Below are 26,758 nucleotides of genomic sequence, written 5' to 3'. Positions count from 1 at the left end.
TCATCATCATCAACAACAAAACAGAACAAACGCCCCTACAACATTTTGAAGCACAATAAAATGAGCTATGCCTGTATTTTAGTCCTCAAAGCAAGCTCAAACCACCTTCTTTCTGAGCGCATGTTTGGAGGTTCTAGCAGGGGAGTGCAGCTACTTGTATACCCTTGACTGAAGAACAGTCCTCTCCTCAGTCTGGGAAGGTCGTCCTGTTTGAGCGAGCAGAGCAGCTTCGGGAGGGGCGCACATGGAGCAGTGAGGGAGGAAGGAGACACCTGCCTAGCCAGCCAGATCAGCCGAATCAACCCTGCCGATCAATGGGGTGACAGATGTAGCAGCCAGATTGCCCTCACATCCGACACCTTTCTGAAACCTCGACTAACTTAGTAGCAACTGAGCTCCTTTCTGAACTTCTGCTATCTTATCGCTGATACCTCTCATTTATCACTTTCCACCTACTCCTGGGTTCATTATATGCTTCTGTGAATGTCTCAGCTTTCCAACCTGACTATAAGCCCATTGATGGTAGGGACCCTGGTTTAGACTACTTTGTAGGACGGTGCTCAAAGTAGAATGTACATATGTTGGTTGGTTTGTTATTTGCTAATTGTCATGGAGACTCCATTACTTTCTACCTTGTCTTGGGCAAGTAACTTAAACTTTTAGCTTCAGTTTTTAACATAAGATTGTTATAAGGATAGTCTATGTAAAGTGCTTAGCATGGAACCTGGTATAGAGCAATTTCTTAAACAATGGCTTTCCAACAATGGTACTTCTGAACAGGGTGATTGAGTCTCAGTGTTCAAGTCATTTCAAGATTACCAAGTTTATTTTTGTACGTGTTGCTGCTGATCCCTACCTATCTCCTTATTCATGGACTTGTGCAATTGGCTTTTTAGTCCCCTGAATAGAACTTAATATTTCTCCCTTAAGTTTATTTTACTGTATGTGACTATCTGTTCTAACCTTTCAAAGTCTTTTAGATTGTTTATAAACTTACCAGGTTTGCTACCTTATTCCAAGTTATCTACAGCTTTGACATGCATTTCTTTAATGCAATAAGGAAATAATAAAACTGTTACTTAGGCTGAGGTCTAGGGCAGAGCAATTTGGTGTATTTACACAAACTTTATTTCAAATCGATGTTTATCAATTTCAGATAATGTTCAATTAGTTATTCTTATTTGTACCAGCATATGATTCTTAGTCTTCTGTCTTGTCATCAGGATATACACTGTCTACCAAATCTACGCCTCTACTATATGAAGTTACCAGTTTTAGTAATCACATGATGGAATGGAGTTATTCTCAATGACTTATTCTTGGGGACCCCACAATGGATCCATGTAGCTACTCCTTCCTCTTTTGAGGTCCTCAGACATCAGCCGTTTAATATTCTGCTCTAGAATCTTGCTTCTGTCTATAGTTTGTAGAATTTGCCTTTTTGGAAATTGGAATGACATGTGCCTGCCTTCTGTATTTGAACCCTGTCATTCTCCACAGCTCCTGATGAGTTATAGCTGGGAAATCTCGATGGATTCTTTGCTATCCTGTCATTCTTTCCTGTCCTTTCAAAATGGGGTGTCTTTGGTTATTTCTTTGGGTAGTGACGGTATCTTTAGGTCTCGATTTCACTGACTGTTAATGAAGTTTGGTGAGAGTGGAATTGGGATGGAATGGAGTGGGAGAATACCTTTATAAGGAGCAGCTCATCTAACTCTTTTAGTCTTGCCTTCACGGAATTGTCAGCTTTGCAACTTCCCGAAAATTCTCAGAGGATGGATTTCTGGAAGTTGCTTTTATACCATTTATCACAGCCCTTACAGACTTAGCCAGTTTCCAGCTGGCCACACCTCATTCTTGGTGGTAAGAGACAACACACAAAACCTATTACTGATGATTTAATAGGTTTTTAATTGATAGAGTCTTAGGGGGAATAAAATAGAAATACTTCTCTTAAATTGCACGTTTCTCGTTACACTGAGTTGTTATATAAAATACTTATGTATTTTTCTCCCATTTGATAACCAGAAATATTGACGGAGTGTTCATTGACTATAAAAGAGTGTTAAGAATCTTTAAAATCTCAGCCATGGAAATTCTAATTATTCCTTGATCTTTATTTAATTAGGAAGGTTCCTATTTGGACAGAAATTGTTCTGAGACAAAGGTATCATGTCCTTTGATTTTCAGCCTTATAAAAATGTTTTAAAATCTTAAGAAAGTGAAACTTCACACATAGATAAGTTAGGTTGTTTTGCAATAAAAATGAATGTTGTAGGTTATCTTCATATCTGTAGAAATTCCCAAATTAGCTTTTCACTTGGCTTACTTACAAAAATGGAGCTGTGCTAGGGACAATTCAACTTTACCATAAAAAGTTTAAGGAAAATAACATTTTGATAGGAATGCCAAGTGTAATTTGGATATTAATTTAATAGAGGGTTTTTTTTTAAATTTAAAATAGGAGTAAGCATTTTTTTCCCTTTCACATTCATAGTAGGAAGCTTTATGTTCACTGATTGTTATGACATCTTTGTGGACAAGCAATGGCAGAAATTAATAGAGGCAAACAAGATGTCTGGATTTAAATGAATTTAAGAACATTTTTTATTTTAGTGGGAGTTGAATGTGATTGGTGTTTTGTGCCATTCATTAAAAAGTGGTAGTGTTGTTCAATTAATTATTCTTATTTGTACTAGCATCTGCTCGTGTGCAATAAGAAGGTTTTTAAAAGACAATCTGGGTGTTGCAAAAGCTGAACCAGAAGCAGAATTTGGGTTCAAGTCTTAACATTGTGACTGATATAGCGGATAAGTCATGTCACCTCTCTGGGCCCTAATGACCTCATTTAAAACCTGAAGGGTTGGGCTAAGCCCTTCTTTATGGTGTATCCCATCTCTCAAGTTCTCCATTTTTGTGGTGGTAAGGATGATGTCTTAACCCTTTCTTGGAATACTAACATAATGCTTGGTTCCCAGAGTGCTTTCAGACACTTGACTGGCAACATCTAAACTGTTCAGGAAGTTGGGTTTGAAGATGCTGCTTTAGTGTTGCATCTTTATAAGGAGAAATGATTGCTCGAACCCTGAGGTTTTCCCGTGACGGCAGCTCATGTTATTGTTGTCTGAATACTTTATGAGCAGTGAGGTGGAATCAGCCAGTAATAATCTAGTAATTATTTTTAATTGAATTCAAAGATGACTGAAAATGGGTATTAATTTCATTTAAGCAGATGGAACTTAATGTACCTAACTTCATTTAGGCTGAGTGGAGAATGTGCCCTGAAATTTATGGAATTTTTGATAAATGTCTATTTTTAGTTAAAATAACATTTATGATGGTTCTCTTGCTTCTCCCTCTTCTCCACTCCCCTTCCGTCTCCCTGCCCCTGTCTTTTCTCTTAAGAAACTTGGCAATTTCTCTTCGGTTTGATTTCACAACTTTTTTTTTCCCCCAAAAGGTGTAGCAAATTCCTAAAGTGTTTAGTGTTTCATGTAGCTCCTGACTAGTCATATAAAAGAAAACAAACTTGTGTTCATAAAAAAGAATGACATCCCTCCACTTCTCACAGAACCTCAAACTAAAGATATCCTATTATATTGGCGATTTGGACAGTAGGCATTATTCCGTTTGGGCTTTCCCTTGCTGGAAAACCCTCTTATTCAGGAGTTCTTTTCAAAGCTTTTCCATTGCAGGGAGTTTGGGAGTTCTTTTTGAGTTTTGAGGTTCACTGAGTTGAGTTTGGCTAGTAATCACTATGAGGCAGGTATATATGGGTGCTGAAGGCTCAGAGATAAGAGACTTGGGAGTAGTTTTTGAGGTACTCAGTGCTGCCAAATCAGCAGCCGTGAAAGCAAATAAATATATTGTGGTGTGGAGAAGGTCTGGGGCAGGGTGTTCTCTGTAGCCTGAGTGAAAGCGTGTTTTCTGGGAGTGATATCTAGTATAATAGGAATCAAAGCATTGTCCAGTTTTTGTGTTTTTTTTTTTGTCCTAAATATAATCTATATTGTAAATGTGTATTTGCTTATTTGCTTCAGTGGTATAAAAACAAGTGAACTTAAGAAATAGACATTTTAATGAAAATCTGTATACTTCATCTCAATTTATAAATATAATTGGATTGAATATCTCTCAGATATCAAATTCAACCACAAAATCTTGCACTTGCTTTTAAAACCCTTATTTATTGAAATTGTATAATTATTGCTAATAATTTTTAAAATCCTTTGAAATTTGGGCACATAAATAAACATTTACAGTCATTATTTGGTAGAGGAGAGAAACTTCAATATTATCAAACCTGAAAGATTATTCTTTCTTATTTCAATTTTTTTTGGCAATATGTTTATAATGACTTTACATCATGAATTTGTATAGAGAAACCTGGCTTTGTGTATATTTTTTTCTAATTCTCAAGTGTCTAATCTTACAGAATTATGGAGATGTTTGATTAAGGTCTTGATGTTCTGCTCAACTTGTCGAGAGCAAACTGATTCTAATGTTTCTGTATTGGGGATAGCTCTCCAGTCCAGGGCTAAGCCCTCCACAGCTCTGTATTACATTGCTGACCATAGCTTTAGCCAAAACTAGACTAGGGAAGGCAAATAATAGTGCCTTATCTTGCCTTAGTGACACTGAAGAGTGCTATTGTGAATATGGTGAGTACATGCTAGTTATTTATTTATTTTTGGGTACAGGATCATTTGAACAGATTAGTGCTTAAAATAATAAAAAAAAAATCCTTCTGTGCCACAATTGAATATTAGTAAACTTATGGAACATTTAAAGTTGAATAATATTTAGAAATCAAATGAATCACTACCTCATGTGTTGTTTTGACAGGAAGTGTATCATATCTCAATAATTTCCTTAAAATTTCTTCCTGCCAGGTGCCTGTTTTCTTCTTGCTAACTTATTCCCCTAGAATTCCAAATATGTGGTTGATTTTTCTACTGGTACACTTTCACATTTCCTTTTCCTTTTTTTCCTTCTTTAGAGCAGCTAGTGTACTTTTGTTTGTATTGAATCTAAGGTTTATTACAGGGCAGAGAGAATGAACAGCTATTTGAGTAGCTATTTTGGAGACTGATGACATCCAGCCAGGATGCTTCTGTCTGGTGAGCAGATCTTCTTGATTCCAGCATGTAAGATTTTCTAAAGTAGGTGTTAAGACCTGCCTGTTGACAGACCCGATCAAAGGCCAGATGTACTTGCAGTATTGTTCATTCAGTCATCTATGGAGAGATTAGAGGGAATTTCCATTTTTTTAAAATTTGGTATATATACAATTTAACACAAATATTTAAATGAGCTAACTTGAAATAAAATACATTAGGAAAATAAAATATTGGTCTCTGTTATAAACAAGGTGATTATATCAGGCAATGTGAAGGATGTGAAAAGTTCGGCACAGCCCCTCACTAAGATGTGGGCACACAGGTCACCCCTCATAGGGCAGTGAGTACAGTGGCTGCTGGGGGAGGTGCCAGTTTAGAGCTCTGAGGTGCTCAGAGCTGGGGGCTCTGGCAGGGAGGAAGAGCCAGCATCTAAAGCAAACTTTCTTGGCCTGTAGCATCTTCTGGTGGAAGTAAGTGCAAAAAAAAAACCCCTTTTTTTCTAAATTAAGAAATTACATGGATGTGTGCAACAAGAATTTTTAATTTTTAATTAACTCAATAACTTGTACTGCTATTGGGGGCATTCATGTGTTTGCCTTTGGATATTTGGGTCAGTATATTTCTCACTAGTAAACATCTATACAATCATAACTAAATTTATATACATTTCATTGTACAATAAAGACACTTTTGTAAATTGTATTGATTTTTATCAGTAAATTTAACAGCGTTTTTTTATAATCTGCCTTATATATTTTTTTGTGTGACTTAAATCTAATGATTAACTATTTGCTGGGATAAGCTTGTGGTTTATAGTCCCTACTTTTCATTATCGAATGTAGAATTATTATATTTTAAGTACAAGTATGCAGTAGGTAATTTCTTTTAAATTAAAATGACATGATTTCTTCCACCAGGAGTCTTCCCTTTCTTGTAATGTGGGATTATACAGTATAGATAGTGAGATTTACACTTAAAGACATAATTTTATAGCATATCCACGTAACACTGAAGAGTACAAACAGGCTTTTAAGAAGACATGCTTGTAGGGGTTGACATTTAGGCAATTACAGGCAGGCCTATGCACATAAGTATAAACTAACTGTGTTTAGGAAACTAGCTTTCTGCACTATGTTTTCACATTTGAACTCTTTCATTTTCATGTTTAGGAATAACAGATTGTGTGGAAAAATGCCATTATGGGCAAACCAATTAATTGTTTAATAAATGTTACAATATTATCAACGTTGCATTTTTATATTATATCTTATCAGCAGGGCTGAGTGTAAAAACTATAATGTGGTTAAGGTGAGATGCAGATATAGAAACTAGCTAGTACTTTTGAAAGTGGCAAGTCTAGGACTCTAGCCCTGCAGTATACAGAGTGACAAGGGGCAATGAGCTGGGCCTAGCTGGAACCTCCCAACCCGGCTCCTTCCCCTCACTGCATCTCTCTTTGTTGGATTCTTTGCGTTTCTCTTGCAGGGATCAGGCGGGTACCTAGCCACAAGCCCATAAGTGACACTCATACCCCTCACTCCCAGTTCTCAGTTTCCTCATCCATAACTTTCTATGATGCTATGAGCAATATATAAATTATTTTATATATGATGTGAAAAGCCCCTAAGAAAGCTAAAGAGCCTTAGTGAGTATATTTTGTGTGTCTTGCATCAGAATGCCATTTAACTATCAGTTTGGCAGAGGTTTAATGTTCATAGTGCCAAAGAAAATTTCAGCCAGCAGAGGTCAAATGATCATATACTCTGTTTAAACAGAACTTTCTTTTGTATTAATAATGTTAACAAAAATCAGGAAAAAAATATTATTCTCTGTCAGCTAGTTAAAGATTTATTAACAGGTCACATTTGCTTAAAACGCAGTTGCTCTCACTTAGAGTCTTCAAATTAAACTTGGGATTGGGGTGCAGACCTAGTTTAACTTGAGTATTTTGCACTTCCAGTTTCCTCATCTATGAAATGGGGATGATATCAGCCCTCAAGATAAAACGGTGGTTTGTCAACCAAATGAAGTTATTGATGGAAATACTTTGGAAAGTTTAAATGATATATAAATATGAAACCGAACCTAAAAAAAGATAGCTTTATTTGCGAAAAGTTATTTATAGCATAAATTTACTACTGCTGTAAACATACATGTGGAAAAGCAGTGAATGTCATCAGTTAGTACCATGCCAGCTCCTACATCTTTTCATTAATTTAACACTTCTGTGTTCAGTAGTGTGGAAGAAAAATGTGGAGCCAATTCAAATTAGGGGAGGACAGTCTCAGAGGCTTGTTATGTAAGAAAGGAGCTAATGGGTGGCTATGTCCTGGTCGGAATCCTGGTTCTGTACCTGAGGCTGTAAAAAAACAAAACACAAACACACAATTCCTCTCCTTCTTTTGTTTAGCTAGAGTATGAAACCACTTGAGAAAAAAATGTGAGTAAGGCATGTTAGTAGACCATGAATCCTCCTTTCAGGAAAAATACCACCAAGAGAGGTTTTTGTGAGTACGTCTCTCATATTGGTGGGAATAAATACATTTAAATGGTTTGTAAATGTTTGCTTCACCCTTTCATTGAGAAATAAAGTTTAACAGACCCCAACCATTAATCTCATTTAATCTTTCAAAGCCAGTGACAAAATGACCCTTCTCCCTTGGACGAGTGGTCAAACTGAAAAGATGATGGCAGGGAAAAGAACTGTTTTTGCTGATCTCATCTGGATTTGAAGTCATGTTCAATTCTAACAATAACACAATATTTTGTTCTCCATATTGGAAATGTTTTGGGTTAAGTACACATTGACTCTTCTGGAGTCTTGACCTCTGGTGCCTCCTTGGGAAGGATCTGGCTCTCTAACACTTAAAAAAAAAAGAGCTCACTTCTAGATCTTCTAAAGGGAGGGCACAGAGTGTTCCTACTGCAGAAGATGGAGATTTCTCTTAATAATTAGCTTAGCAAATGACTGCCACAGACCATAGTAGATAGAGCTACTGTGTAGATATCTTGCACAGTTTGAAAAATGAAGCTTACAAGATTTATCCAACTATCCTGGCAGTCGCTGTAGCATTTGAGGGCCCTAATACAAGGAGTATCTGGTGCAATTTTCATCAGTTATAAAAAGATGACTTTATGTAATTTGGTTTGGAGTTCTGGAGTTTGATAATATTAACAATGATTACCATAGGTCAGTTGCCTTCCCTATGTTCAGGACTATGCTTGTTATCTTCAATTCCTACAACAACCTCATATTTATTTTACAGATGAGGAAACTGAGGAGATATGAGAGGTTAACCTGCGCTAGGTCTAGCAGTTCATTGATACTTGATCTGTGGAACTTCTTTCTCTCTTCAATTTCCCATGGTGTCACTCAGAAGGCTTATAGGGGAAAGATCCAGCTTGTCCACATGCAACAGAGGCCAGAGGAGCTTATGCTTTGATCAACTGATCTGAAATTTTCACCGCCTCTACATTTTCAGACTTGACTTCAGAGTGAAACTAAAGGCCTTATCTTTTACACTTGTCACAAGCTTTGCAAGATCTTATTTACATAGCTTGTCATTCCAAATCTTTCCAGGGTGAAAAATAAGAATAAAAACCAATCTTTTTCCATAGAGTCTAATATGCTATCTGTTTGGTTAAGTATGACCTCCAGGTTTATGGCTATTTCTTACAGGAAAAACTTCAGACCAGGCACAGTGTTCTAGACCCATAATTCTGACTACTCGACACCTTTGCTCTTTCCTAGCATTTTTAATGTACTCCAGCAGCCTGTTTCCATTTTAAATATGTTGTATTTTGAACTTCAGGATGATTTCTGATTTAGTCCCTCTCAAGGATTTACCTGTGTGCTTTCCTTCCGTTCTCTTCTACTCTACCTGTTCCTTATTGACCTTGATAACGTCCTGTGGGGGGTTTTCAGTTTCCAGTGGCATCCCAGGGGTGGGCAGTCAATTACAGGGTACATTTCCTGGAGAAAAACACTTAAAATTGATTTCAGTCGGTCTGATTTAACTGTGACCAGGTACCAGCAATTCTAAACGATATCTGTTAATATTCTCCCCCTGCTGCCCAAATTCTTCTTTTGTTCTAAGTTCTAAATAATTGCCGCAGTCACTGTTGCATTTTAATAATATTTATGTAAACCTCAAGTTAGCACATTTTAATGACTTATCCTTTAATAAACATTGTATTCAACATGGAATTTAACGTGGACAACTCCTAGTTATAGAGTTGGTCCCCAAGACTTGCTGCACAAGTTTATCCTGGGAGTAAACTCACAAAGGTTTGGCATCATTCAAACTTGCTTCAGGTCCAATTTGTGTGTCCAATTTCTGTAATAGTATTTAACAGTACATTTAAATAGTAGATTTTGAAATAAGTAATGATAGCAGATGATGGTACAAACCAAGAAGCAAAACTTGGGTTACTTTAATTCTGTCATTTTGTGTGACCACTTGGAGTTTTTGTGTTTCAAATGAAAGCAGTGAAACAGTGAGAGGAGTGAGTTGTAATATTGTTTCATAAGTGAAAGTTTTGTGCTTGAAACATTTTATTGAATTTGAATAATAGCTTTCAAATTGAAATTTTAAATTGTTTTGGAGCTAAAAGGTGAAGAAAAATGTTATATGACTGATACAATATATTAGTTGCCTTCCCGGTCTCCTTGGAAGACATGTAAGTTTTATTTATGTTTGCATGTATTTTTTTTTTACTGGTATGATTATATATTTGTTCAATAAAATAAGATTTTCACTGCATTTCTTTTCTGGTCAATATTATGCACTAAAAAATTGCTGAACATTTTGTTATATAGAAGAGGGGGATATTAAATGACCTTTAGGTGTCAAATATACTAGGTGTACCGCTGCTAGGGGCCCTCTAAATGTTGCTCTTATGTCTTCCCATCACACATTATCTGCAAAGTTAGTGAGAATCTGGAAGCATTTAAACCAGCAGAGCTCAGGTAATTTTGGTGGAATTCTTCCTGTGGTTTTTACTATGTTCCCTATGGTTTGGGCTCCTGGCCCTTATGACCAATATACCACTCTCCACCTTGCTAACTCCTGATCTCTAAGAAGTCTTTAAAGGTATGATCTCCTTTTGGAAACTTCTTATACTCTCTGCATTGGTTGGAATATAGGTGAGGAGCTTTAAAGAGACTTAAATAAGACAAGAATTTCTTTATGTAGAAGTCTAAGCTGGAGAGTAGTGTGGGTCCCTCTGAGGTTATCCAGGGACCACCTTCCTTCTGTCTTGTTGCTCGGCCATCCATAGGGCATTATCCTTATTGGAATAGTTGCAGCTGGCTAACCACCACTCATCTGCATTGAGCCAGTGAGAACAGGACAAAAACTTGTGAAGAGTACCCTCCTTCCTTTGAAAAGCCCAACCTAGACGTGTGTACATTACTTCTGTTCACATCTCATGAGTCATTACTTCATTATATGACCACATCTAACTTCTGGGGAGGTTAGCTCAGCACTGTCTAATATGATGTGAGCCACGTATATAATTTACGATTTTCTAACAGCTATGTTAAAAAAGATAAAAAGAAACAGGTGAAAATAACCCAGTGTACTTAACCCAATATATTTAACCCAATGTAAATAAAATATTATTATATCATCATGTAGGACTAGCCACATTTCAAGTGTTCAATAGCCACATGTGGCTAATGACTACCATATTGGGCAGTGGGGGTTTCAGCCGGTTGGCCTTGTACCCGGATAAAGTTGAGGATCCCATCACTAAAATGAGTGGGAGAATTGATATCTGGGGTCAACTGCTAGTCTCTGTCACATCTCTTACTCAGTCTCTGCTCCCCATCCCAATTTGATGCTAGTACTTAGTATTTCCCATGATACATTATGTGTATAATTATCTGTTTTAGTCTGTTGTCCCCACTGGATTGGGCATTTTAAGGGTGAAGATTGAGCTATCTTTTCTTCAGATATTACTCTAGTATTTGGCAAATTTTAATTACTTGAAAAATGTTATGTGAATTAATAAACTGGATGGCGAGTTCATTTAATTCCTCAACTATTATTTCTAGACAAGTGCTTATGGTTTTCCTCATTGATATGGACAACGCCCTTTCTCTGCATCCAAGGTTATATTGTTCTTGGGATGAATTTACTTTGATTTTATTTGGTGAATTTGCCATGGACTCATATCCAGAGATGTTTTTGATTGACATCTACATTCCAATATAATGGCAGGTTCTCTGGTTCCATGAATTATGTTTTGCAAAATATGTCCAATGTCCAAAAAAATTCATTTTCCTTGAAACACTGAGTCTTCTGTCAAGGGCGCTCTGCACTGTGAAGGGACAGGATGGAGCTGTTTGCATGGAACTCCTTACATCGAGAGTTCCTGTTCAGCCAGTGGGGAAATATGCCATTTTCCAGGAAATATTATAAATAATATTTTCTGCTAAAAGACAGAGGCCGAGGATAATATTTTACATGTGAAAAAGTCAACAAGTCAGCAAAACTTAATGATTCCTAGAATTAAATAAAACACGAATGCAGCTTCTCATTAAATTAAGTGGAGGACTGAATGTTCCATAAACAAGTTAAATTCTAGATGTTACAGGCAGTTCCTCTCTCACAGAAACCTGTCTTGTATCCCTCAGAGTCAGGTGGCTGTAGGAATGATTTTCCTGGGCCGGCCCTTAAGATGTCATGTCCCTTCTCCCTCAGGAATGGAGGGCAGAAAGAGGGAGAGAAGGCAGTGAAAGGAAGGGTACGCATACAGGATTGCTTCTCCTGATCCACTTTTCATTAACAGCATCCCTCACCCCTTATCCCATCTCTCACCTCCCACCCCCATGCAAACAGGTCCCTTCCCCATTGTAGGAGAGGCTCTTAGGATGAGTTACCTAGGCTAGTCATTCTTTGAGGGAGAACATTTCAATCAGGCAGTGGTATCCTTCAGGATAATAACATAGCTGCAGTAATCACTGTGACCATTATAATGGCATTGCAATGAATGCATGTGCCAGGGTCTTGTTAGGGGCTTTGTGTATTATTTATCCTTATAACAACCTTATGAAATGGGCATTATTATGATCCCTATTTTAAAAATGAGGAAACGGAGGCTTAGACTAAGTGACTAGTCTGGAGTCAGAAGCCTGTAAGTTGCTAAACTGGATTGACGTCCATATCTGAATCCAAATCTTGGGCTTTTAACCATTATATCATCCTGCCTCCTAAATATCACTTATGTGGCTTTTTTCCCCTTCTCTATTTGATATGTTTTTGATGGTGGCGGGGTTCGGCAGGGAGAATGGGGTGAGAGTCCCAGGAGCACCTGATCTAGAAAAGAAAGATTTGATGGAGGTTTGGATGAGGTTTTTTGGAATTAGGATGATTTGTTGGTAGAGCAAGGAGCCAGAAATGTTAGACTCACGTTCTGAATATTGGGAGAGCTTTCATTGTGAACCTCTTTATGATTAAGAAACTGTAGCCATAAGGTAGTTCAGCCCTCTTGTTTTATTGATAAGGAAACTAGAGCTTAGAGACATGAAATTACTTGCCCCAGGGCGTGCTTCTAGTGAGTAAAACAAAGCAAGGAATGCATACTTGAACCTGCTCTTCTGATTCTAAGTGAATTTTATTTACACTGTTTTAGTTCTACCTTTTAGAACTTTGTAACCAACCCTTGTTTGTTTGTTATTTTTTTTTCTATTATAAGTTTCTATTTGTTACCAGTAGAAAAAGTGCCTGGAAAATATTAGAAGGGAGTGTGACCTCCCTTGAGGAATAATAGCAGGGATATTGAGAAATTGGGGCAGAAATCTGTACCTCAGCTGCCCAAGAAGTGCAAATAAGGGAAGCGACCAACAGAGTGGATGCTGGCCTGAAGGGGACTGTGGGTGAGCCCCTGTCTCCCTCTGCAGTAAAGGGGGGAGTGTCACAGACTAAGGGTGGGGCCTTCAGAGTTCCTCCCTCCCCAGCAGCCCAGACAGGGGCCCTGTTTCTCAAGTGAGTTGGGGTATCTTGACATTTATGGCATCATGGATGTGGGGGAGGGAGAAATGTCTAATCTCACCTCCAGGATTGTAGCAAGAGGAAGCTACATGGGAACTCTAAGTGGGAACTCTGATTGTCCTGTGAAAACAGGGGTAAAAATGTTGCTTGGGGCAATACCCACAGGTAGGTGTATTTGAAGTAAAAAGGCTCGTCTGGGCTGGCCTGGATATCTAGCGTGTGGGATTGTGGAGCTGCAAACAACCCACTTACAAGTCTTTGAATCTGGCCCATTCATAACCTGAGATGTGTTCTAATGGAAATTACCTGTATACATAGGATTCTGATCTACCCAAATGAAAAGTTAAGGTTACTTAATAATTAGTGCATGGAGGAGTTAATAGCAGATACTCTGAAACTCTACAATTCAGGGAGACCAAAATGCTTTTGAAAGACAATCACTACAATTAGGTCTAATATGTTTAGGAGAGTTAAAATGAGAGCTTGAATGGGGTAAATTTTCATGGGAGCTCACCCTGGCCTGATCACATACATGGGGATTTGAGTCTGCTGACTTTGGGCTAAGAAGGAGATGGAAAATGTTCTTGGTGTTAAGGTTCAGATAATGAGATCTGAATGAGGTCGCCATGGGTTTAACTCCCAGCTCTACCACTATTTTTCAGTTGGTAATCTTGGACCCTCAATCTGTTTTCTCATCCATAAAACAGGAATAATAACACTATGGATTATTGTGCATGATTAACATATGATAAGGGGCAACTTATCTTTTTTGTAAAGTAGGAATAGAGGGAAAGCCATTGTACTAGAAGGTCTTGTCTTGAAAGCACATACATTGTTTTACTTAGGTTGTATGGTTTTGGGGGCAGCTGGGGTTGTTAAACGTCTCACTCCAGTTGTCTTTGGGGCTGTCACTATGTAAAGTGCTAGCAGATAGGGTCTTATATCAACTGGAAGTCTGGTTAGGGATTCAGAACCCGATGAGAATCCCTATTGCTGGAGTAATCAGAGGTGTAATGGAGCAGGTAAAATGAGTTGGGTTTTAGGATTTACCCATTGACGTAGGTTGAGGGGATGAAGGATGGGCGCTTTAGGTAGGAGAACCAGTATGAATGGGCCTGAGTGTGGACCATGAGGGACAGTGTGCAGATCTGGGGGAGCAGGAGGACATAGTATTGCCAGGTAAGCTGGGGCCCCATTTAGGAGGATTGGAAACCAAACAACTCAAAAGTGGCATAATAAGGCATAAAGAATCTTTGTAGGTTCATGAGTGACATGAGGAAAGTGGTTGAACTGGAAATTCAAAGGTGGTGCCAGAAATCTCTCTGAGAAGGTCACTCATAGGTACACAAGTACTTGGTAATAATCTTTTACATATCTGGTATTTTAAAAATTTTCCACAAATCTCACTTAATTTGTACTTGTCCGAGAGTGGGCAATGATTATTTTCCCCATGTTACAGACAGGGAAAGGGAACTCCCAAGCGGATGAGTGAACTGTCCCAGTCGCATTTAGGAAGCAGCAAATGGAAGAGCTCAAATCTCCTTGCTCCTGGCCCACTGGTTGTCCGTGACGTGTCGGGGTACAAGGGACACGTCTTCCAGCACTTAGGCCTTTATTGGGGGAACTGTTTCTTGGAAAGAAAGGGATGGCGTCAGCACGTAGCCGATGTGTACTAAGTGCTTTGCACTTGATTCTATCACCCTAAATGTAGTCTTGTAGCTACATTTTACATATGAGGAAATTGAGGTTCAAAGAGGTTAAGTAACTTGCCCAAGATCACACCTCTAGCTGGAGGCAGATTGGGAGTCCTATCCCAGACGTGTGCGCCTCTGCCCGCCTTGGTTCTGTCCAGTATCCCGACACTTGGACACGTTGCGGCTGCTTCTGTTTCCTGCTTTGCTAAGGAATGTGATGGGGTTGATTTTTCAGGTGCTTATATATACAAAACTAAATTATTTTGGAATGAGTTTAACAGGAGCAGGTGACTTGGCTTAATATTACACTGAACTTCATGAAGATAAATGTGTACAGTAAGAGTAAATATTAGGAATGTCAAAAAACTAATTAGGAGAAATGTAGAACTTTGATTTCTTTCAAGCTTTTGGGGATTTATCCATGTACTTCTTCCAAGCCACCCCTTAACCTTCAGGATGGAGACTCACATCATCAGGCGCCGCCGAGTGAGTGGAACGCCGCTCATGTCTCTAGTCTCAGCCTGTCCCCCTTGTTGTTTTGCACACGGATCTGTGGAAGGAACGTCAAATCCTACATAGTTGGATGTGTTCTCTGTCCTCGGTGCAAATGCTGGAATGTGACTCTCCTTCTCTTGTATTCATACCTTCAAGACTCTGCACGCCCAGCCCCTGGACCGGGCGTGGTGTGCCTGCCCTGTGCTTCCAGGAAGGTGGCACGGGGTGGAAGTGCACACGCAGTGTCTGGGGCGGGGAGTAGGGGGATAGCGAACAGGCCACTCTGCGTAGAATGGTTCATTTGTAAAGGGAGGTTGTATGACATAACCTAGGGAGTGCTTCAGCTCTAATTCTTGGGTGCCAACAACAGAAACAGACTTCTTCGATGCCTAAATATGACCCCAACAGCCCCCATGTCATTAATTGCTTAAGAGTGGATGCTTGCTTAAACACCCTAGCCACGTACCCACCCTGGCTGTATGGAGCAGAGAGAGGAAAGATAAATTCTCATTGGCTTCTGTAAGGACAATAAGGATCTGACTTCCTATCAAAGTCATACACAAAGTGGGGGGTGTGGGGGCGGGGAAGGGAGGTAGTTTTCCAGAGCTGGAGATCCAGGTATTAGAAGAAAAAAAAGGAAGGATGCCAGACAACCAGAACCCACACACGTCAGTGCTAGAGGAGAAGGGAAATGTTTGGGGCACTGGGAGGGGCTCTCGCACAGCAGCCTGGCATGGCAGGTGCAGAGGTGTGGCCTTTCCTCTTTAGGCAGTGGCAGTCATGAGGGGTTTCGAGTGGGGCAAGTGGGCTAGATATCCACAGCAGTGTTTTAAGAAGTTGAATCTTTTGGTCGCGGGCTACATGGAAAGAGAGAGCTGGGGTTGAAAGTGGGGAGACCAGTTGGGAGATTAGTGTCAGTGTGCAGTAAACAGAACTGAAAGTTGGAATTTACCATGACTCATTAGTAGCTCAGGGATTAGAACTCGCTGACCTTGGGCGAGTCAGACTTTCCTTGCCTCAGGTATCCACAGCCGGGTGATTATACTGCTAGCCTACTTGGGGCTACTTGGGAAACACTGTCAAGATAAACTCATCGAAATCTTTGGTCCAGATTCAGGATAATTGTGGAGTCATTTTTAGCTTGTAGCTGGTTTCCAACCCTTTGTGCGTGAGATACTTTTCTGGCCACCACTTGCTTTTCTTTTTCTAAAATGAAAAGTTGAGGTGTGCGGAAGACTGATGCCCACAGTAATCTGAGCACATCCTTGCTTTGTCGGGGAAAGATTTTACCTCTAGATTGTGTGTTCATCTGGTCTTTGGCACGTCCTGAGCCAGGAAGGAGACAAAGTGAAGTTGTTTGAATACTGATGTAAAATCACAGTGGGCAGGGAAAACCACTATTTGGATTATGAACAGAATCTATACAGTAGCCTATTCACTTCTATGTTAATTATGCCCATTCGAGTGGAGTGGGACAGCTTTTAGAAAATAAGGGACAACGCCTTCAACAAAGCTCTCCTCATGGATGGATCTTGATTCTATGGCTCGTAGACAAAAGTCCATATTTTCTTCTGGGGTCTTGTCATGCTTCTAGCAACAACTAGGATTTGGCCTCATTATGGTTCACAGGTCAACACATAATCTCCAAGTGGAGCTTGACTAGAGTTAGTTTTTTATTGGTTTTTAATGATTTTTTTAACCTGTTTAATATTGCATTTTTATCTTGAGAGGTCGTTTCTAGAAATCCTTATGTTGGAATTGTACTTCACAAACAGGTTTCACTTATTATCTCCTTTTGTCTCTTCAGGCCCATACAGGATAAATTCTGATATCTTAGTCTTATTTTCGGTGGGATTTATAAGAAAAGGGTTAAGGTTGCTCTGTTTGGGCCTCAAAAACTTACAAATAGAGTTTCATTGTCCCTTTTTTTGAGTGGCTCATAGTGTTTCATACACATTAATTCATTAATCCTCACAAAAGCCCTGTGTGTAGGTGGTGGAAAATATTTTTTCCCTGCTGCAGTGTTTACACACTGAGAAACCGAGTCATGAGGCAAAGGCAGGGCGGGGCCTGCAGAAGCAAGCTAGGGGTAACTCAGGCTGCCCAGTTCTTAGCCCAGACCTCTTCTTTGACATCCAAAAACGCTAACTCATTCTCCTTTGGACATCATGATGTCCAGGGAAAATAATCCTGTGGACCAAATTCTACCTGGAGAATGGAACTGTAAGAGGGAAGAGTTTGGGGGCAGTTTTATGACAAAATGGTTGATGTGATTTTATTTTCTTGTGTCATCATTGTGCATGACTGTAGCTAGAACCCAGTCAACATGGTGTCATGTTCTTGCATCTAAAAGCACTCCATGGATATACCTATTTCATTTCTTCGTTGATAACTTTGCAAGTGTTAGAGTAAGATGATATCTGTTGTTTTGGCTTAGGCTTGTGCCGTAGGTGGCAGAAAAGTCTTCTGTTTTCTTACATTTCCACATCCTCGAGGGCAGGAAACCATATCTACTCTTCCTCCTCTTAACCTCTTACATATTCTCATTAGTGCTTTGATAAGAGTAAATCAGTAAAAGGAATTGGTGGGCAGAATAAACCACAGACTTTTGTATTTCAGTGCCTACATGACAGCTCTTTCTCTCACATCCCACTTCCAATCTGTCAGGAAATCCTATTGGCTCTGTCCTCAGAATATGTCCAGAATCCAGTCACTGCTCACACACCCTTGGTACCACTCTCTTCTTGCCCACCATCGTCTCTTGCTTGATTATTGCGTGGGCTCCAAACAAGCCTCCTGCTCTGCCCTTGGCCCCTTTCATTTGGCCTGCAGCATAGTCGTTGGAATGATACTGTGAGTGTATGTGTCAGATCATATCACTCCAGAATGCTCAAACTGATCCTCGTCAGGCTCAGAAGAGAAACCAGAATCCACACGATGGCCTGGATGGCTTTATATGACAAGGCCCTCCATTTTTTTCTCTCCTCATCTTTTATTCCTCTCCTTTTTCATTCACTCTGCCTTCTTTCTGTTCTTTGATTGCACCCACACTGGGCACATTCTGATTTTGCTTCAGGACTTCCCACTCTCTGCCTCTTCTGCCTGAGACTCTCAGCCCAGACACCAGCCTGGCTCTCTCCTGTATCTCTTGTCTTCCCTCAAGTGGCACAATGAGGTCTTCGCTGACTACCATATTTAAAATTGGACCCCACTGCTTACCTCTACAACTCTTTCCATGTTTGTTTCATTTTTTAAAGGTCAGGATTAATGCAAGAGTCATCTTTTCTTTTTTAAAAATTTTATTAAATTTATTGGGGTGACATTGGTTAATAAAATTACATAGGTTTCAAGTGTACAACAATACATCATCTGTATATTGCATTGTGTGTTCACCAGCCAAAGTCAAGTCTCCTTCCATCATCATATATTTGTGACACCTTTTACTCTCTTCCTCCGCCATCCCCTTTTCCTTCTGGTAACCACCATACAATTTTCTGTGTCTATGAGTTTTTGTCTTGTTTGTGTTGCTTTCTGTTTTATAACCTATATATAAGTGAAATCACATGGTTCTTGACTTTTTCCTCTGACTTTGCTTAGCATGATATTTTCAAGATCCATCCATGGGGTCACAAATGGCAATATTTCATCTTTTCTTTGGCTGAGTAGTATTCCATTGTATATACATACCACATCTTCTGTATCCAATCATCTATCGAAGGGTACTTCAGTTGTCTTCATGTCTTGGCCACCGTGAATAATGCTGCAGTGAACATAGGAGTACATTTATAAATAAATGTTTTCACATTTCTCTGGTCGGAACCCAGAAGAGGGATTGTTGGATCTTACATTTTTAAATACACTTTCAAATGTACTATACAGGTGTCTGTTATTTGTCTAAGTTGTACTGTAAACTTCAGAAGGTCTGGGACTTTTGTTTTTTTGTTCGATTATTCAGATGCTCCTCAACTTATGATGGGGTTACATCCTAATAAACCCATCATTAGTTGAGAATATCATAAGTCAAACTGCACTTATTACTCCTAACCTACCAAACATCATAGCTTAGCGTAGCCTACCTTAAACATGCTCAGAACCCTTACATTAACCTACAACTGGGCAAAATCATCTTGCTGCCACCGCCCAGCATCACAAGAGAGTATTGTGCTGCATATCACTAGCCTGGGAAAAGATCAAAATTCAAAATTTGAAGTACGGTTTCTGCTAAATGTGTATAATGTTGTACCACTGTTAAGATGAAAAAAATCATAAGTTGAGCTATTATGAGTCAGGGACCATATGTATTTCCTCAGCACATGATATCCTAGTGCCCTGTAGATGCTCACATATTTCTGAATGAATATGCAGTCACTTTTGCCCTCCAGTCCTAGTCCAAAAAAAAAAAAATCACATCTCCTAATTAAATTTTGGTATGTGTGGAACACAGCAAAGAATGCAAAAGAAATAATTTAGTTGAGGAGATAAACAATGAGCAAAAAGTGATGAAATGTAATTAGTTGTTAGATTGTAGAATAAGTAAACGCCACAGGGGAACTCATAGAGAACATGGCCATGGGCGGGGAGGGCGATCTTGAGATTGGATACTGAGTGTCAGTACAATTTCAGGTCTTTTGCCTGTTGGGTTCCGTCTGGTCCTCACAGCAAGTATTGTGAGACAAATGAGGTAGCCCAGGGTCATAGAGGTAGCAGATGTTTGAGCCAAGTTCAAACTCTAGTGTCCCATGCTACAGTGTTAGAATATCCAGGGAGGGATTCATGGAGGTGTAAGATTTGGGTCGGGCAAGGTAAGGCCTGGGTGTAAGACCCACGGGGAGCCAATAGGAGTGGACTGAGATTTGTGTGGTGAAGTGATGATTGATGGGTTATTCGTGGGATGAACAATATTGTGGAAGGCCCTGGATGCCCAGTGGGGAGCTTATATTTTATCTGATAGGCATTAAAAGCTAAGGTTTGTTCTTGATCAGGGGAGTAAAATGATGAAAACAATGACCGTGAATATTAAATTGAGTATTTAACCTGCATCAATATCCAAGATGGATTAGAAGTGGGAAGGACATGCTGCTGGTGATTACTTAGCAGAATCTTGGAATATGCTGGTGGGGAGAGGTGATGGGAATAGAGCTTCATATTAGTAATGAGAATGAAGAAAGGATAATAGGAGAGATATTCTGAATAAAATAATTCCTATATGGTGAGTTTATGAATGTGGGCAGTGAGGGAGGAGGAGAAATCAGAAACAGTCTAAGATTATAAGTCTGAGTGGCTATTAGTACCTTTAACAAAATTGGTGACATTAATACAGGTGAGCTAGTTTGGTCCTGATATATTGAAGCTCTTGAAACAATGATATGAGGGAAATAATTGAAGGAACACTCCTAGAAGGAGAAGACACAAGGGGATAGAGAAGTGTTGATGAGGTAAGTATTCTTCAGCTGTCGTGAGGAAAAACTAGTTTCAGAGGACATATTAAGACTCACGGGTGAAAATTAGAGGCAGATTTTACCTAAAAAAAAGGAATTAATAGTACCAACAATCGGGAGACTGTTATGATTTGTATAATAGGTGATTTGGTCTTCCTCACACCTCTGTAAAGTATATATCCCGTTTTTACAGATAAGAATACTGGGGCCTTGGAGTGTGCAGCTTTAAAAGGACAGTGCCAAAGTGTGTTATTTTTCTCTTGTGGTTGAATTTATTTTTTAAAAAAATTAGAAGATGAAAATTTAAAAACTTTAAAATGTAAAACAAATTAGTAAATGTAAATTTAAATATACATCTAAGTTCTTAAATATAATTTAAATTTAGAAATGTAAACTTCTTCTAAATAAGAAATATTTAAAAATTTACAAATAAGATATTTGGTAATCACAGGTCAAATAATAAAAAGTTGAAGACATTTCCATCACTATCTGCAATTTTGTTTTGGAAAGGAACTGATATGAACAGTTTACATATTTTTTTATACTTATTTCTGTGATCGTACAAGATATATACTATTCTCTTCATTATTAAAGTGAAATCACACAATAAACATGCTTCTGTAAAGCACCTTCTTAAGTTCTTTTGTGTTTTATGTTCTGTACTTTCACTGTGTAATTTGTTGGCTTCAGTACATTTTAGAATCTGAGAATTTCATCAATTCATGGGAATTCTCCAAAACGATCTCTTCAAATGTTGCCTATTATTTTTTATCTCAGTCTGGTACTCTTATAAGAAGTGTTGGACATTTTCATTCTACATTTCATGTTTATTAATATAGTTTATGTTTTTTACCTTTGCTAGCTCTGCTATATTCTGGATATTTTCTTAAGATCTGCATTTCAGTTCACTGATTATTGCTTCGCTTTTCTTTCTTTGCTGTTAAACCTGTTCAATGAAATTTTAAGCACTATACCTGTTATTTTCAGAGGTTCTTTTTGCTCATTGGTCTTTTAAGAGCATCCCGGTTGTTTCTTATGTTTTCAGTTATTTTTCACATCTTTACTTAAACATACTTATAGAATATTCAGTTAGTCTATTCTTTGAATTTCTGAGGGTCTAATCTTGCTGTTTGTACTGTCTTTCTCATGATGGATAGGTATGTCAAGTGTTTTATAATTTTGACTTGTGAGCCTATGACCAATGAGACTTCAGTTGTGGGAGTCTTGTAATCTGAGTTAACCCCAAGTGCATCATTACCAGCCTGGGCATATTTTGTACATTAATTTTTCAGTTGAACATTTCAAGGGGACATTTTTTTTTTCTCCTTTACCACAAAGGCTTATGCTGGGGCAGAAAAAGTTTCTTGTTTTATCCTTTTCTAGTGGTCATATTTTTCTATTATTTGACTAAAGGTATAGCCCTTTGGGGTACTGCCTTATGCAGGAGTTTCCATTCTAATTCCCTACCACCCATGGATCCATGACTTTGTCTCTTACCCTCAGTGGCCATCAAACCTAATTTTCTGGGCTGAGATCAGCAAAACTCTTCAGGGTAAAGATTCTCACTATGTCTTTTGATGAATCTTAATGTTATAACTTTTGGAAAGCTCCATTATTTTCTGAGGAGAGTTTAAATATATGTTTAAAATAATTCTTAAAAATCTAGTTAATGAAATTTCTTAATCCATCAGATAGACAGAAAGGAAGTCCATTTAAAAAATTTTAAATTAACTAGTTCTTGTCAACTCATCTTACAAATTTACTGTGCCATTCCCAGCAAGATTAGTGCCTTTCTCATATTCTCTGCTAGCATTAGGGCTTCTCTCTGAAGTTTGTCTCATGGCATTGGCTGTTTAATTGTATGCTTCCTTCAATAGACTAGGAATCCCCAAGCACAAGGACCTTGACTTATTCACCTTAGAATTTCTAGAGCTGAGCGCAGGGCAGAAAGGAGGGGTTGGACAGAAAAGGGAAGATTTGAACACAGCAGTCGAAGAAGGGACTACTGCAGGCTCAGAGTCCCTCATTGATTGGGAACAAAGGGGACCCAGATCACAGAAGGAAAAATCGATGAGGGAATAGATGCAGAGCCAGAAAGAAGGAATTCCAAAGGCCTAATCAATGACCAGTTGATGAAAGGTATTGATTCCAAAATAGGGAAAGGTATCTTCTGTTCAGAGTGAGGTGGCATCTTAAAGATGGAGATAAACAAAGAACCACTGTGGCTTTAAAAAAAATTTAATGTAGTTAGAAAGGTGACACTGAATTAGCAAAGTACAGCATGGTGCAAGATCATGACAGAAGTGGACAATGGATGTCTAGAATTGGTGTTATAGACAGTCAATCAATAAATTACTCATTATATTTGTGTTTACTAGGCATATTCCACACCGGTTTCTTTCTTGTGTGTGTGAAGTATTGGTGTTTTACTAAATGCTCTGTGAACTCTAAAATGAATTTTCCCCATAAACATAGTCCGAATTTGTAGGCCACACACCTAGATAGGTCCGTGATGTGTACAGGTGTGTATGTGTGCCTGTACACACACACGTACATGCACACACAGAATTGCATATTTTCTGTAATTTGACTAAGACTTGCTGCCTCAAACTGTGTGCCCTGTTTTCCTTCTGTGTTCTCACCAATTAGTATTTTGAATCCAAATATAAACTGTTGATAGAGAAAATTGAGACTTTATACCTATCACTACCCATTATCACAATAACCTGGACTATATCGCTCAATTAGTTAACTCTCACCTAAGTAGAGAGTAGGAATGCGAAGAGGTAGGAGACGATGTAAAAGTTTGTTATGCATTTGTGTGTGCATGTATGTGTGTATGTTGGGAGTGAGGTTGAGATGAACTAAAGTTAGTCCTGTTGATGAGAAGTCCCAATGTGATGAGAAGTACCAGTTAAGCACTGACCATATTTTTGGCATTGTCTTAGTCCGTTTGGGCTGCTATAACAAAATATCATAGACCGGGTGCCTTATAAACAACAGAAATTTACTTTTCATAGTCTGGAGGCTGAAAGTCTAAGATCGGGATGCCAGCATGGTTGGGTGAGGGCTTTCTTCGAGGTGGCAGACTTCTTCTTGTACCCTCACATGGTGGAAGTGGCTAGGAAGCTCTGTGGGGTCTTTTTTCTTATAAGGATACTAATCTCATTCATCAGGGATCCACCGTCGTGACCTAAGCACCTCTCAAAGGCCCTACCTCCTAATGCCATGGCCCTGAGGATTAGGATTTCAAGACATGAATTTTGGAAGAGGTGGGAACACAAATCACAGACACTCAGACCAAAGCAGGCATGCACATACATGTATATTCTGTTGCTTCTAATGTTAGTTTTTCAGATTGCATTTCTTTTCCAGAGCAGGTAGAGAGTAGTTCTGTTCACAACATGTGAAGATCTGTGATGGTTTGGCATTTACGGCCTTAGGTACTGCAAAGTGTAGTGTTTAATGGCCAGTTCCTTTGTTAATAGTGCCTTTTTCAAAATATCGAGCTCAGTGTTGCTTTAGGAAACATATTGCTACAGGAGAGCCATAGAAAACAAGATCTGAAGGGGACGTTTAGTTTTCCCGAGGACTTGAGTAAATATTGCAAAGATGGAAAAGGCCCAAGTTCTACCTGCCTCACGACAGGCATTGCGTTTTTTGGAGTCCATCCAATCTTAAGAGTCACCCACTTGTCCAAGTTCAGATTGCCTAGGAAGACAGAGCCTTATTCTTTGGTTTCTCTTGGTGAGGACTATCAACAAGGAACTTAAACGCCATAAAAAAAAAACATTCACTGTAATGGAATCTGAAAATTTAGATATTAAAATATTTTCTACAATATTTTCGAAAGGTTGAAGAAAGACTAGTATTCTATTTTAATTTTATTGAAAATGAATATTAATGTATATTATGACATACAAATTGGGTTATCAAATTCTAACTTAAACTAAAACATTTTGGAATTTTAATATAACATTTTTATGTGCTAATTTCCTGGGGGATTACATCAAGGATAGTATTATGTAGTTAATTGGTATGACTTTCTAGAATGCAGCATCCGCTTTCTGAAGGAGACTTTTTGAGGCTAGCTAGCCTTTTCTCTTTGATTAAAAGTCACTTAACACATTAGAAGCAAAATTGAAATCTGTCAACTTCAAAGAAGCACATGGGACAGTTCTTCAATGTGCAGGACTGTCTTTGATATAGCACATTGAACATCTCTGGCTGCTAAGCACCAACTGCCAGGATCTGTTCTCCCCAGCATTTGACACCTTAATTCCTTCCCATTCCTTGTGAGCATGCACAGGTCCCTACCAACATAAAAATGACAGACATAAAACAAAAGCCCCCTTTTTTTCTCTCCGCTGCACTGAAGTGCCAACCAATGACTTCCTAATTTCCAAAGACCATGGCCCTCATTCTCCTTGACTTCACTGCAGTCCTATATAAACTCTAAGCATTATGTATTATTATTGAACTATTATTTAAGCTCTTGAATTGTTGCTGAACTGTTCATGTGTTTGGACATGTCTCTCTAAACTTCTAGAGGGCATTACTTTATACTTTCCTATGCCCTTATTAATATTCAGGACAATGTTTTTAATACATGCTTAATTTGTTGAAGATTTTTTAGTAACTCTTTGCAGTGTTTTAATATTTATCCTGTAGGAAAATTCTTTTTGTTTTAATCCTTAATCCCAGATGCTTAATCTCCCAAGTCTTTTGTGTGTCTCCTACATTTAGTTAAGCACCAAGGCCTGGCCATTTGCCCCTTAATCCAGGGGTCCCCAACTCCTGGGCCATGAACCAGTACTGGTCCATGGCTTGTTAGGAACTGGGCATTTCTCATAGGAGCACTGATTCCTGGTGCCAAAAAGGTTGGGGACCCCTGCCTTAATCTTTTAAATTTATCTCTGCTCTCCCTGTGATGTCGCTTTCAATCAGGCTCTCAATGTCTATCACCTAAACTATAGCAGTGGCCTCTTATTTGGTTCCTATGACTTTGGCCTCTCTCCCCTCCTAATCCATCCTCCACCCACTGCCACAATGAGCATTTAAAACACAGTTTGGGTCATATCCCTTTCCTGCTTAAAGCCACTCACTGACTTGAAGTTCACATTACTTAATATGACATGTCATGGGGACATAGAAAAGTGTCCATTCTTCTCTCCCACCCCATACACACCTTGTCAGTAGCCCTGGAGGTGTTTGCAGCTCCATGAACAACCCTTTTATGCTTGCGTGCAGTTGTGCCTATTTCTTCTGCCTGAAATGTTCTTGCATTCTGCCCGGTCCTCCTGTGGATGGCCTATCTGTGGTCCCCAGGTTCCCTTATGCCAGTAGCAGCTCTCTTCCCCCTTCTGCGCTCCCCCACCAGCCCAGTCATGAAAGAACCAAAACAGATGCCCCACCCCCATGTCAAAATGGCTTTCAGAGTAGGAATGTCTCTCCTTAAAAACAACTATATTCTTTAACTCTCAGGGCTCATCTCCTTGGGGAGCCATGCCTGATACCTAGCTGCTGATTTGATTTGAGTATTTCTGCCTCCTTGTGTTCATAGAATCTCACATATATATTTTATATTCTCATTGTTTTCTTTGCCCTGGGCTGGCTATTCTTCTAGGACTCACTTTTGCATCGTCAGTTCCTAGGCTGTAATAGGTATTCAATAAATATTTGTAGAATAAGTGAATATTTATATTATCTTTGATATTTAGTCACCTATTCATTTATCTTGTTATTTATGTATTTCTCTTCTGTAGTCCCTTTCTTTTCAAATAGAGTGATAGGTACTTGAAGGGTGATGCTTATACTTTTTTGTTTGCTTGTTTTTTTGTTTCGGTTTGTTTTTCAACTCAATACTAAGCATATGGGAAATTCTGGGTAAATGTGCCAAACTAAATTAAACATTTAGAGACTAGTCATATTTCTAAGGTTAAAGCTCATTTCTTTTCATCTTTGCGTTACTGTCATATTTCCAAATGTTAAAGCATCATTCTAGAATTTTTTCA

The 26,758-nt window shown here is 38.8% G+C and overlaps 1 protein-coding gene across 3 annotated transcripts in view; it reads left to right on the top strand.

Moving 5' to 3' along the window:
• The window catches only part of ARHGEF28 (Rho guanine nucleotide exchange factor 28), a 259,146-nt gene that overhangs the window by 5,637 nt on the left and 226,751 nt on the right, over positions 1-26,758 (top strand). For 2 of the 3 annotated variants that reach the window (XM_036226272.1, XM_036226269.1), the window contains exon 1: positions 5,093-5,120. The exons of the other annotated variant lie outside the window; for it this stretch is intronic. In XM_036226272.1, coding sequence (XP_036082165.1) covers positions 5,108-5,120 — 13 coding nt within the window. In that variant the 5' untranslated portion in view covers positions 5,093-5,107. Of the gene's footprint in view, positions 1-5,092; positions 5,121-26,758 lie in introns of those variants that run through there. 3 annotated transcript variants of the gene reach the window in all.

The sequence above is a fragment of the Rousettus aegyptiacus genome, unplaced genomic scaffold (assembly GCF_014176215.1).
Source record: "Rousettus aegyptiacus isolate mRouAeg1 unplaced genomic scaffold, mRouAeg1.p scaffold_m13_p_8, whole genome shotgun sequence".
NCBI classification, from domain to species: Eukaryota; Metazoa; Chordata; class Mammalia; order Chiroptera; family Pteropodidae; genus Rousettus; species Rousettus aegyptiacus.
The sequence above is the reverse complement of the archived record's forward strand: the minus strand, read 5'-3'. Positions and strand labels throughout refer to the sequence as shown.